Here is a 13,884-nt window from a genome sequence, read left to right as displayed (position 1 = left end):
AAAGAATATAAACATTTTAAGCTTTTGATGTGTAGCATAGAAAACTGAAGCAGACAGAACTTTCAATTTAGGTTTATAAAATAAAATATATATAGTACTTTGCATAGAGATAAAGCCAGAAGTTGTATGTATGTATGTATGTATGTATGTATTTATTTATTTATTTTTGCCAGAAGTTGTTTTAAAAGGCCATACAGCATAGGACATTGTTCCCTTTCCCATGGTTAAGTGGTGTGTTCTTGGTGCTAAATATATTATTTTTAAAAGTCCACTGGGCTGGATAATCTCTAATATCCTTTATGGCTTAAGAGTTCTGTTATGTTCTGTTCTTTTATGGTTCCTTAGGTCTTCAAGGGTGTGAGGTACTTCTACAGAGCCATATGCCCCTTGACATGCATAGTCTGAATATTTCATGCCTGTGTTGTAGTGTTGGGGACAATGGGTAAGAAAGACTGGTATCTAAGCAGGCTGGTAAAATAAATGTGTCTTTGTGAAATACTCAAAATTCTTAATTTTGAAACTGGTAGAAAAAATTATATAGTAGATTGTTTGCTTTTTAGAAGTAAAAGTCTCCTAAATAGAGAGTTGCTTTGTTGAGCAACTTTCTAATTGCAAGTTCTTGGTTTCTTTTTGTGCTCACAGTAACTATTGAATTGGTATGGTTATTCACTTTTTAAAAAGCAAGATTTTTAAACTTTTCCCTATGTGAGATAGTTGACAAGTATCTTTTGTAATGTTGTTATTAACAGAATGTTTCATTAAATAAGAAATGTTCATGGATATTTTTTTCCTTATGATGATAATGCAGGGTCTTGGTAAGACTTTACAAACGATTGCTTTGCTTGGTTACCTGAAACATTACCGAAACATTCCTGGACCTCACATGGTTTTAGTTCCAAAGTCTACTTTACACAACTGGATGAATGAATTTAAACGATGGGTCCCATCTCTTCGTGTTATTTGTTTCGTCGGAGACAAGGATGCGAGAGTAAGTGAGAAACAGGTTTATAAAGGCAATCAAGACTAACATATTTCTGAGGTTAAGTTGCATACTATTGCCATAAAGACATTTAAGTTGACTACTACTACTACAACTAAATAACACTTAATTTGTGCTTACTCAGGCTCTGTTTCAGTGCTTTTTAATATACATATTTCATTCTCACAACACTCTTATGTGGTAGATGTATTACTTAATAACAGACAATCCATTATTTTGCTTATCTTCATTCATGGTTTTTCTGTTATTCCTCATCAGAGGATATTTTTTCCATTGATTTTTAGGGAGAGTGTAAGGGAGGGTGAAAGACAGAAACATCAATATGAGAGACGCATTGATTGATTGCCTCCTGCATATGCCTCAACCCGGGGCCAGGGGTCTAGCCCTTGACCAGAATTGAACCTGAGACCCTTCAGTCCAAGGGCCAATGCTCTAACCATGAGCAAAACTGACTAAAGCTGCATTTACTTTTAAGTAGCTCATTAACTTAAGCATGTTTGAGTTGTACTTTTAAGAGACTTTTTATTTAAAGACGTTATTTTATTGACGGTGTATCTCATCAGTAACTCTTTGTGCTATTTTGACACCAGAAATGTGTAAATTTGCATGACATAAGGTTTTATGTTTAAGTTTTTGACTTTTGACTTTGACTGGTATACATGCATGCACATGCACACACACACATATGAATGGAACCTTTTCAGTTTGTACTGAGAGCCTTGTGTTTTGTGTTTATGCATAGACACAGCTTTCAGTTTTGGTCATTGAAGAGAAAAATATATGTCTGCATGCATTCTTAGATACGAAACTCTGAGCTCTTGTTTAAATTAGCCTTTTGTCAATCTAATAGGCTACAATTATTTTGGGAGTGTAGAATTATTTAAAAAAATAAATTGTGCAAAAATACAAAAATTAATAATCAGCTTAGAAAGCATATTATTAAACTTTGTCTTTATTTTTCCTAAAGAGAGCATAGTTTAGAGTATAGTTATTCTGTTTAACATATTTTAGATAGGTTATCAAAATATATACTCAAAAGAATGGTAGCATAATGAATTATTTAATTTTATTTTTGTCATTTTGCTTGAAGAAAAATGACTTAAATTTATTGAAATTTAACATAAATAATTTTAAATATTGAACTCATACATTTAGAATTATAGACTTGATTTTGCCCTGTGCCTAATATTTCCCAGTAGCAGATTGGTCACTTAGAACTCTTTCTAATCATTACTGTTATTTAATGCAGTGATTTTCAACCTTTTTCTTCTCATGGCACACATAAACTAATTACTAAAATTATGCAGCACACCAAAAAAATATATTATATTTTTTGCCCATCTGACAAAAAACTAAGTATAATTTTGATTCATTCACACCAGATGGCTACTGTTGTGTTGGCTGTTGATTATTAATTTTTGTCTTTTTGCATAATTCATTACTTTTAATTTGAAAGTCTAAGGGAAAACAGATTAGTTTTCCCTGACTAAATAGTCAGGTAGTGGATGTTTTAAACATTCTTGGGGCACACTAGTTGAAAATTGCTGATTTAATATTATATTACTACTTATAAAACTTGGTATTTCTAAAGTATTGATTTCTTTTTCCTGCAATGATATCTTGATGAAGATCACAAGCAAAATAGTAATATCTAGAGCAGTGGTTCTCAACCTTCCTAATGCTGCGACCCTTTAATACAGCTCCTCATGTTGTGGTGACCCCCAACCATAAAATTATTTTCGTTGCTACTTCATAACTGTAGTTTTGCTACTGTTATGAATCATAATGTAAATATCTGATATGCAGGATGTATTTTCATTGTTACAAATTGAACATAATTAAAGCATAGTGATTAATCACAAAAATAATATGTAATTACATATGTGTTTTCCGATGGTCTTAGACGACCCCTGTGAAAGGGTCGTTCGACCCCCAAAGGGGTCGCGACCCACAGGTTGAGAACCGCTGATCTAGAGGCTTGTGTTTTCATGATATCTCAGTAAAAATGTATGTCATTGATTTTCAACTATATTATGTAGAATCCAACAGTTTCATGAAGTATCTCTGAAGTATTTAATAACTTTTAAAGAAAGAGTAGATGCATTTAATTTGTGACTGCCTTATCTCTACCCCATGGGAAGTTGGCATTCTTCTGGTAGCTTCAACATTTTCTTAATTTTGAAAACCAATCTTCAAAATGGTGTTTTTCAAATTGCCACTCAAAGGTCAGGAAGTAATCTTAGTGGGTGGTGATGACAATTTCATAAAACATTGAGATAGAATAGAATAGAAAATAGTAGAGTGTTTTATACATAGTAAGGATATGTATTGCTTTTTTCTATATACACACACTTGAACATGTATGTATATACTGGATTGCAACCTGAAATGTAATTTTACTGTGGGCCATGGTCAAAAGAGTTTGAAAACCAGTAATTATTAATTATATAAATAATGTGTCTTTCTCAACACTTAGACATTGATATTGGTATGTATAGAGAAAATCCACATCATTATGTACTAACAGATTTGAACCTTGGTACCACATGGGAAAGCTATATTGGGCCTTTCTAGTTTCCTGGCCTTTTGTAAACATTATATGAGGTCAATATTTTAGTAATAAAAATTTTATGTAGGCTACAGTAATTGTTTAATTGAGTTGCAAGTGTAACAGAAAGAGGAGGGGAGGGTCTGTGGTCGGGCCTTCAGGAACTCAAAGTCCTATAACAGTGATGGTGAACCTTTTGAGCTTGGCGTGTCAAAATTTTGAAAAACCCTAACTTAACTCTGGTGCTGTGTCACATATAGAAATATTCATAATTTTTTTGATATTTGCAACCATAGTAAAAAAAATTATATTTTTGATATTTATTTTATATATTTAAGTGCCATTTAACAAAGAAAAATAAACCAAAAATATGTATAAAATGAACAAAACCAGAAAAACAAACCAAAAATATATATAAAATGAACAAAAAAGAAAAATAATGTACATTTAGGAAAAAATAATAATAATAAACAATGATAATCAAATGGTAGGAAAACTAGAAATTAGTGACTTTTTTGGTGCTGAAGTTTGTCTGCTAATTCTTTGATTGCAGGTTCATACTTGGTGGACTTCAAGGCCAAGCAAGCGCCATTAACTTCATCTGTTAGCGGTTTCTTTTGTTCGTTTTAATATTATTTATGCTGAGAACAAAGTCTCACAAAAATATGTTGATGAAAAAATTGTTAGCAAAGCCATCGCTAGGTTTTTTATGTTGCTAAAAGTGTCAGGTACTCTGTTCCAAGCACTCAAAATTTCTTGTTCGTAGTTGCACTCTTCTTCATTATTCAAATGATTTTGTTCCAGATTTTCAAGTTTCGACCTTAAGTCGACAAACACATGAGTCCAAATGCTACCTTGAAAATCTGCAAGTTACATCTCTAAATCATCAATTTGCATCCATTGGAAATCCTTTAATTCCAAAGTACTGTAAACAACTACATTCGGATACTTAATTATTTTAATGGTCTGTTCTAGGCTTCTAAATTGGTCGAATCCTTTGCTGAACTGTTCAAATAACGAGTTTACTATATTCTGGTACATAGTATGGACTCCATTACACTCGTTGTAGTGGCCTTCTCGAAATACTTTTTCATCCGAGGAAATACTTATAAGTTTTAGTTTCAATATCTCGCTTGAAAATTTTAAGTTTACTTTCAAAAGATTTGATGTATCCAAACATAACGTCAATACTTTTGCCAAAACCTTGGAATTTTAAGTTCAGTTCATTCATATGAACAGAGAGATCTGTAAAAAACATCAAATTGCTGACCCACTTATGATCATTGATCTGAGGAAAGTTTGCCAGATCCTTCTTCTCAATAAATACCATAATTTTTCCAAAGCACTCCACAAATCGCTCAAGTACTTTACCTCGACTCAGCCATCTCACATTATTGAACATCAGTAGTCCACTGTAGGTTGAATCAACTTCCTGTAAAAGTACAGAAAATTCTCGCTTGTGTAGGGGTCGAGAAGCGATAAAATTCACAATTTTTGTTACAACTGACATTAAATCATTCAATTCTGAGAATCCTGATTTGGCACACAACACCTCTTGATGGATAATGCAATGAAAAGGTACAAGTGGATGTCTAATAGCTGCCATAAAGAATTTCAGGAATCTCACATTTTTCCCACCATATTCGGTGCCCCATCTGTCGTGACTAACACAATTTTAGAAATATCAATGTTTAGGTCACTGAATGTTTTTATAACAACCTTACATATTTTGTTTCCTGATGTACTTATTGGCACTGATTCTAACTTTATCAACTCTTCTCTCATTGTGAGACCATCAGAATATCTAGCAATAATGGCCAAACGAGCATTTGATGTGACATCAGTAGTTTCATCAAGAGAAATCGAAAAATATTTACAACTATTTAAGTCTTTTTAAAATTGATGTTGTACGTTTTTGTTAAGATCTATTATTCTGTCTTTGATAGTATTTCTACTAAGTGGTAACTCAGAAATTCTTTTAATAATATCATCTTTATTTTTCATATCGTGAAATAGAGCTGGTGCACATCTTAGAAATGTTTCCTTAATAAATTCTCCATCACTGAGGGCTTTTCTGTGCTGAGCTATGGAGTGAGCAATACAGTAACTTGCTGATGTTAAATTTGTAGAGCATCTTACAAATTTAATGATGGAATTTGATTGACTTTTATAGAGGTGTAGCTGCCTAGAAATGTATTCCTTCCTTTCATCGATATTTTTTTTCAAGAGCTCACAATGATTAGTTTCAAAATGTCTCTTTACATTCCACGTTCTGCTTACTACCGTTTCATTACACAGTATGCACAATGATCTGTTGTTTCTGTCGACAATCCCGTACATCTCGGTCCATATATCTTGAAAGGGTCAGCTACTGCTACTTCCACTTCCTTTATCATTCAATCTTGCTTTTTTATTTTATTTTTTAAATATATTTTATTGATTTTTTACAGAGAGGAAGGGAGAGGGATAGAGAGTAGAAACATCGATGAGAGAGAAACATTGATCAGCTGCCTCCTGCACACCCCCTAGTGGGGATGTGCCTGCAACCAAGGTACATGCCCTTGACCAGAATCGAACCTGGAACCCTTCAGTGCACAGGCTGACGCTCTGTCCGCTGAGCCAAACCGGTCAGGGCAACTTTTTTATTTTTTTGATTCTCCATCACAAGTCTGTAAAAATAAATATAAATCACGGCGTTTTTTATAAAAAGTTGATAGGTTTCTTTCCTACTAACATTTTGCAGTGTTGTTGCACTGACTCCTGGTGCAAAACAACTCAAAGATAGTATGTATAACCAACAAATATATGGTGTTGTAACCAATTATCCGACACGCAGAATGTCTCGTCGAGCACTGTTGCACTGTATATCTTTTTCTAACCCTCCCACTCCTGTCTCCTAACGAACATGGCGATCAAGTGCGTCCATTTGCCGAATGCACCCGAACGCACGGGAAGCTTACCCGAGGCACATGACAATAACGAGGCTGTTTCCAGAATTGGCCATTTTGTCACTCGAGTAAAAATAAAATGTCATGAGTAAAGATTAATCTCTTCATAGTGCAATTCTTAACCTTTTTATATTAATGTCAATATTGGAACAATGTATCTTGGATGTTTTGTATCTCTGCTACGCAACACCTATGTACATGTTTACATCCGGTTTTAGAATTGCATTATTGATCATGAGTAACGTAAGTAATAATATTACTCGAGTGATGCCCAACTCTGGCCGTTGCGAGAGACAAATATTTGAATTATGCAATTTTTTGTTTTTGTCGATGTGTGTCACCCAAAATGAGTTCACGTGTCACCTCTGACACGCGTGTCATAGGTTCGCCATCACTGTCCTATAACAAGGTGGCTAATCTTCTATGATGTTACAAACAGCTCAGCCCATTTCCTGGGGCCAGAGAATGGTCAGTTTCTGAGATAAACTCCCGACGGGGGTCAGGGTCCTGGCACAGCAACCTAATCAAAGCGTGTCCTGTCCTTGGTCTGTTCTCAAAATGTATTTCTTTTCTGTGTAATGAACCCATCGAGGTATTGTATCTTTTCACAGTCTTGTTTCATCCTCCAGTTTCCCAGGGTCTGTAAGAAAACCTCTTATGTATAGTTAATAAGGTGAACTCTATTCTTATTAGATGTCCTTCCCATTATCAAGATCACTGTGGTCATGTCCCCTAAACAAAATTATGTCTGAAGGAAAAAAGATTATTTAACAGTTTCTTTGAATAAACATTTCAGTGATAATCCAAGAAACCTGGATCATTCTGCCAAACATGGTTTTTTGACCCTTTTCTTTTCCACTCTGGGGGCATCAAAGATCAGGGACATAGAAACAGGGGATCTGTTCTGACTTTGCTATTGACTGTATGATGTTGAGTAGATCTTGAAGGGCCTTAACTTTGCCGTCTATAAAGTGGGAGCTTTTGGATTTTGTGATCTTAAATGTTTTGTCAAGATATTGAAATCTTTCAAGTAGTTAACAAATTTCAAAGCAGAGCTAATGTAAATTAAAAAATGTGCATATATTCCATGAAACAGTAGGAGGAACCATTAAACTGAGTCACAAAATCAAACAAGAATTAGGTGTTTGCAGGACAAAATGCGGTCTGACACTTTGGTTCCCTTTATTTTTGTTTCCAATTCCCCAATATTTTAATTAACTTTTTAAGCTTGACCACTTCCAAGGGTGCAACTGAGATCTCTATAAAGGCTTTACTTCTGTCTGGGCAATCCTTTTATACATAGTGGGCACTCAGTGAATATTTGTCGAATGAATTCACAGTGTTTTGGTGCACAACTGAATTTATTAAGTAAAGACTTTGCAGTGAACAATTAATTTTGCTTATGCACTGTAATTTAAGATTTATAATACTAATCAACCAACCCTTCCCCAAATAGTTGTTGCTGCTCCCTGTTAACTTCTGTGGTTTTATTTTGACCCATTCATCTGGAATTCAGTTCATACAAGTTAAAAAGCTGTCAGTTAACTCGGCTACCATGTTGGCCACTGCCTGTGAAGATGTAAAAATAGTTTTAAATAATCTCATAGTTTTAAATAGGCTCCTTACTAAGATAGAGCAAGTCCCCTTTATAAAATCACATTTATAGTCTCATAACAACATCAGGAAGTTCACAGAAACATGAATAGGCTTTTATGACCCTTAACCAAATATATGACCTGTCCTTGCTAGAGATCTAAAAGGGTTGAAATCTCTCATGTTTATTGAGTTATTCCCATTTGTTGAAACTATGTCGTGTTGGTAATGCTTAAGTCTTGCTAAGGATGTGGTATTCAGAAAGCAGTTACTTTGCCCATGTCCTTTTGGACCCTTTGTGATATGAAGAGAAAGCCTAGTAATTTAATAATCTTTTGGTGATATATTCTGTACTTGTTTAAGGGGAGCCATTGCTTCTCTTTTATTGATGAATATATTAGCATGGAATCCCAATAATTGACACTGAGGTATCTTTGTGCCTCAGTTTTCCTATCTTTAAAATGGATGAGTCCAAATGATTCCCAGGGTCTCTTAGAATTTTTAATCTTCTCTTGATGCTTTAATTCTGTGTTAATCTTGTCAGCATACTCTAATATAAGGAATCTTATTTTGCATTAGGCTGCTTTTATTCGTGATGAAATGATGCCAGGAGAGTGGGATGTTTGTGTTACTTCTTATGAGATGGTGATCAAAGAAAAATCTGTATTTAAAAAGTTTCATTGGCGTTACCTAGTCATTGATGAGGCTCACAGAATAAAGAATGAAAAATCTAAGGTAAGCCAGTTCTCAATACTTTTTATTAAAGATTTCTTTTACTATTATGTCTGTTTACTTCTCTATATTAAAATAAAAAAACTGAAGGAAGATTGTGATTTTATTCATGGAATATGAATGAAATCAGTATTTTAAACGGTTTTAGAGTTTAAATTATTGAATACAAAACACATGAAAAACTGAGCATAGTTTTTAATGTAATGAAAATTGGGTGTTCATTTGCTATATCTGTTGCAGCCTAACTCTGTTCTGATAATTTTGATATTTTGTTAATATTTGGTGTGCAAATGTCATTTGTGTTGATTTATTTTTATTGAGGAGCTATCTTACTAGTATGTATATTCATCTTTATTAGAAAAGCCATTTCCTGGCATTTTCTGACTTGTGTGAATTAGAGTGTGGTGTTAACATAAAAATATATTATATTTCTTGCCATTTAACTCCACCAAAAGTAGGAAAAGCATCAGTTATTATGATGAACCTCTCTTTGGGTCACTGGACTACTCTGAGAGAAACAGGGACAGAAGTGGAGCGAAACCATGACTAGGTGGATCATACTCCTTTCAAATTTGAACTAATACTAGATAAAAAGGATGTATGTTAGGGAATAATTGTTTATTTGAGAGTATTCTAAAGATGTGTATTTTTATTGATAAGATTACTGTTCTTTTATACTTTTTGTGCTTTCATTTGTGTGGCCATATATTTTGAAAGTCAATGTAAGATAACAGGGAAATTGGGCTCAACTTTGCTGCTTAAAAGTTGCAACCAAGTCAAGTTAGAACTTGGCTAGGCATGTAGATGACATAATTGACAGGGTGAGGAAGATATTGTGTAAAGTGACTGGCTTGAATTCCACAGAGTTCTGACTGTTTCTGTGATCCCAAAATGGAGACAATAATTTTCCTGAAGTGGGGGAAGGGTCTCAGGTATGACTGTAATCTGCATTCTTGTAAGTGTAGAAATGCATAGAATATTTTATTCAGTTTTGCTTTACTGAGGCAATGTTACCTGAACTAGGATGTTTTTCATAGAAAATTCCCTTTTAAGATTTATTTTTTAATTATTATTTTTAAAATATATTTTAGTGATTTTAGAGAGGAAGGGAGAGGGAGAGAGAGATAGAAACATCAATGATGAGAGAGAATCATTGATTGGCTGCCTCCTTCAGGCCCCCTACTAGGGATCGAGACCATAACCTGGGCATGTGCTCTTGACCAGAATCGAACCTGGGACCCTTCAGTTCCCAGGCCGACGCTCTAACTACTGAGCCAAAACAGATAGGGCTAAGTTTTATTGTATTCAAAAACTGTATTGGTTGGATAAAGGACTGAATATTGAGTATTCTAATAAATAAAACAATGTTAACATAACTATTATTTCTCTAGCTTTCAGAGATTGTTCGTGAATTCAAGTCAACTAACCGCTTGCTCCTAACTGGAACACCTTTGCAGAATAACCTGCATGAACTCTGGGCCTTACTCAACTTTTTATTGCCTGATGCCTTTAATTCTGCAGAGGTAAGTTTAAGTCATATGTTTCGAGTATATTTTTCTTATGTTCGCAGGCATATGTTTTTAAAGCATAGATTGAAATTTATAATTCTTTTTTCTTTGTAATTCTTTATCTGTGTGTTTCGGTTTTCTCAGAAAAGAGCTCTTAAGTACAAATTTTTCAAATGGGGATATTTAGAGAAATAGTTTTTTTTTTCTTTGAGATTATCCTGGCTGTTAAACTTTGCCTATATCACATTGTTGCCACAACTTATGATTTGAGATAGGCTGAGTTCAGAGTAGTGCATTCACAGTTTTCTTTTAATCGAATTGGGAGGGCTTTCTGCAGAGTGATTTGGCAGGTGGAGTCTTTAAAATGGTCTTTGCTTATTGTAGGCATTAACATTTGGTGAGTACTAAGGAGCTCATAATATGCGATTAGAAAATACATTTTGTAAATGTATGATTTATATTGCTTTTATCATTAACACAAGGTTATGAATAGAATGATTTAAGGACTTTCGAGCTTGATTTTCCTCATTACTGATATTAATTGAAAACAAAAAGTACCAAGTTTAGCTATCTATTGGTTTGTATACCTTATCTTGCTTTTGTTTGGTTTTTATTGTTGGATTTGCATTTTCATTATTATATGTCTTCGATTCTATATTCATACTCCTACTGGATAAAATGCTGTTATGGTATGGGAAGCCTTACAACATTGTTTTAAGGACAAACTGCTGTTTGAGTTCCTGTATAATGGAGTTCAAATTTTGTTAGCTGCTCCAGCTTTTTTCTATTTTTAGACGTAAATAATATTGGCCATTACAGTTTACATATTTTGAAAGTGCTTCTTTCAAAGGGAGAGAAAGAGAGAGATAGAAATATCAGTGATGAGAGACAATCATTGATCCGCTGCCTCCTGCACACCCCATACTGGGGATGGAGCCTGCAACCCAGGCATGTGTCCTTGACTGGAATCGAATCTGGGACCCTCCAGTCTGCAGGCCGATGCTCTATTCACTGAGCCAATCCACCTAGGGCTGATAGTGCTTTTAAAATGAATTATTGCTATGTCAATTGTATAAGAATTTATAGAATATTGAGTTTACATTTAAAAAACCCCCAAACCTGTGCACTTATTGCAGAATTTTCTTCCCTCCACAGGACTTTGATTCTTGGTTTGACACTAAAAATTGTCTTGGTGATCAAAAACTTGTGGAAAGACTTCACGCAGTGAGTAATAGCAGATAAGAAAATTTAGTAATTAAATAGAGATTAGCAAGCCAAGAAACAAACTGCCATAGAATCTGTTTGGACTGTGGGTTTGCCTCTTGACTCAGTCTCACCACTTCTTCCTCTCAACCTTCCTGACAGCCTCTTTGGGAAACAAACTTTACTGTTTCCTCAGCCTCTCTGTGGAATAGTTTTTTTGCTTCTGCTCTCCCCAATGGATAATGTGGTCCTCTCCAGTAGAGACTGTTCACTCTACACGCTCCACAGGTCCTCAAGAGCACATCAGTATTCTAGTTCGCCAATGCCAGTTCTAAGCCACTGCTTCTCCACTTATGTACAGAATTCTTCCTTTGAGGCTCATGGTGCTACCCATTTTCTTCTCATCATCTGCTCATCACCAGGTGACTCCCTCATATTTATTGAACACCAATTTTACGTTCTTTGATAACTTCTCATATTCTTCTAATACTTTCACTCATGTAACTCCTTTTGTACTTATTTTGTTACCTTACAGAGACCTCCAGTCCTGGACTCCTGCTTTTTCTCTCCATCCATCAGCCTATTTCTGTGGTTACTTTTTTTCTGTACCGAGCGATGAGCCCGTTTTCTAACACTTGGACCACTCTTTTGTGGATACTCCCAAACTCACTTGTTCTCTTGATCTTTCATTTCTGACCTGAAAGCCCTAAACTGGAATAATGTAACTGTGTGTCTGTCTTGGGGTGTAAATTCTGCTTCTACCACTTATTAGCAGAGTGACCCACTCTGTACTGGGGCTGCTCAACACCGATAAGAAGATTATACAACTGTACAGCCTGGAACCACGATTTCATGTTCCCTAATGTAAGCTGGAATTTGAGGAGGCTAGTGATTCTTCACCATGGCCTTGTACAGCATTCTTTCCCATTTTCTATAACAGTCATTTCACACCTCCCCAAGACATTTATCCCAGGTATTCCGTGCCCCCCTCCTTTCGCAGCAAGTAACAATATTCCTTTCTCAACGAGAAAATAGAAGTTATTAGGGTAAGAACTCCTTTAAGGATATCCATCTTCCAAGGGTATCTGATGTGTGTTACCTTCTGTCTGAGTGGAACAGATGTTTCTCTGGGCAGTGCCTAATTCTTCCTATGTGAACCATGGATCTCATGTCTTCCTGTTTCCTATGGAATTTTCCCCATGATGTATCCTTTTTTACTGACTGAATTTTCTACCTCTCCCTCCATATTGGCTTGTTTCCCTTAACATTCTCAGGTTATCTCCTTTATTAAATCCAAATCTGCACTATGCTAACCACCCTCACACATACAGAACAGTACCCCCTCAACATTTGTCCCTCTCAGTGATTAGTTTTTTCCCCCCACTCTTGATATCTAAGCTTCTTGAAAGAGTTGTTTATCCTCTCCATCCCTGCTACCTAATCTCTTATTCACTCTTTTTAAAAATTAAGTTACTGAATTTTTATTAAAACGTTTCTTTTTAAAAAAATATCTTTATTGATTTCAAAGAGGAAGGGAGAGGGAAAGAGAGATAGAAACATCAGTGATGAGAGTCATCAATTGGTTGCCTCCTGCACACCCCCACTGGGGATCAAGCCCACAACCCAGGCATGTGCCCTTGACTGGAATTGAACCTGGGACCCTTCAGTCTGCAGGCTGATGCTCTATTCACTGAGCCAAACCAGCCAGGGCTCCTATTCACTCTTGATTTTAGAGAAGAAAGAAGAGGGAGAGATAGAAACATCAATGATGAGAGAGAATCATTGAATCTCTTCTTCCTGCACGCCCCCTACTGGGGATTGAGCCAACAACCTGGGCATGTGATTCCCTTGACTGGAATCAAACCTGGGACCCTTCTGTCCGCAGGCCTCCGCTCTATCCACTGAGTCAAATAGGCTAGGGCTTCACTCTTATTTTTATGTACAGTTCTAAAATTTTTTTAAAAATTGTCTTATTGAAGTTTTGTGTGGAAGTGGATGCAGATGCATGTTTGCTATTTTTTTTAGTCTGTTGTTTTTACTGAGAATCACAAACCTTCTTTACAAATTAAAAAATAAAAACAAAAACATGTTGTCCACCCCCCTTCTCCCCATATATGTTTCATGTGGCAGAAACCCTGTCTGTTTTCCATCACATTAGCTCTGTGTGCCTGATCCATAGTAACTGCTCATTAAACATTCATTGACTTGAATCCCCAACAGTTCTCATGCTATAAATATTTGTTCAGAGTAAAACAGAACAAGTTACCTTAAGTAATGGGGCATTTATTGTAAGAATGCAGAAGAGGAATAGAAGACAAATCTTCCAAGAATCTTGTCATACAAGTCGTAGTG

The 13,884-nt window shown here is 35.3% G+C and overlaps 1 protein-coding gene across 2 annotated transcripts in view; it reads left to right on the top strand.

The window, feature by feature from the left end:
* SMARCA1 (SNF2 related chromatin remodeling ATPase 1) overlaps window positions 1–13,884 on the top strand; it is an 89,209-nt gene that overhangs the window by 10,205 nt on the left and 65,120 nt on the right. For both annotated transcript variants that reach the window (XM_081081298.1, XM_081081297.1), the window contains exons 6-9: window positions 809–988; window positions 8,669–8,824; window positions 10,213–10,344; window positions 11,485–11,553. In XM_081081298.1, coding sequence (XP_080937424.1) covers window positions 809–988; window positions 8,669–8,824; window positions 10,213–10,344; window positions 11,485–11,553 — 537 coding nt within the window. The remainder of the gene's footprint in view (window positions 1–808; window positions 989–8,668; window positions 8,825–10,212; window positions 10,345–11,484; window positions 11,554–13,884) is intronic.

The sequence above is a fragment of the Myotis nattereri genome, assembly GCF_964212035.1.
Source record: "Myotis nattereri genome assembly, chromosome: X".
Lineage (NCBI taxonomy): Eukaryota > Metazoa > Chordata > Mammalia > Chiroptera > Vespertilionidae > Myotis > Myotis nattereri.
The sequence above is the reverse complement of the archived record's forward strand: the minus strand, read 5'-3'. Positions and strand labels throughout refer to the sequence as shown.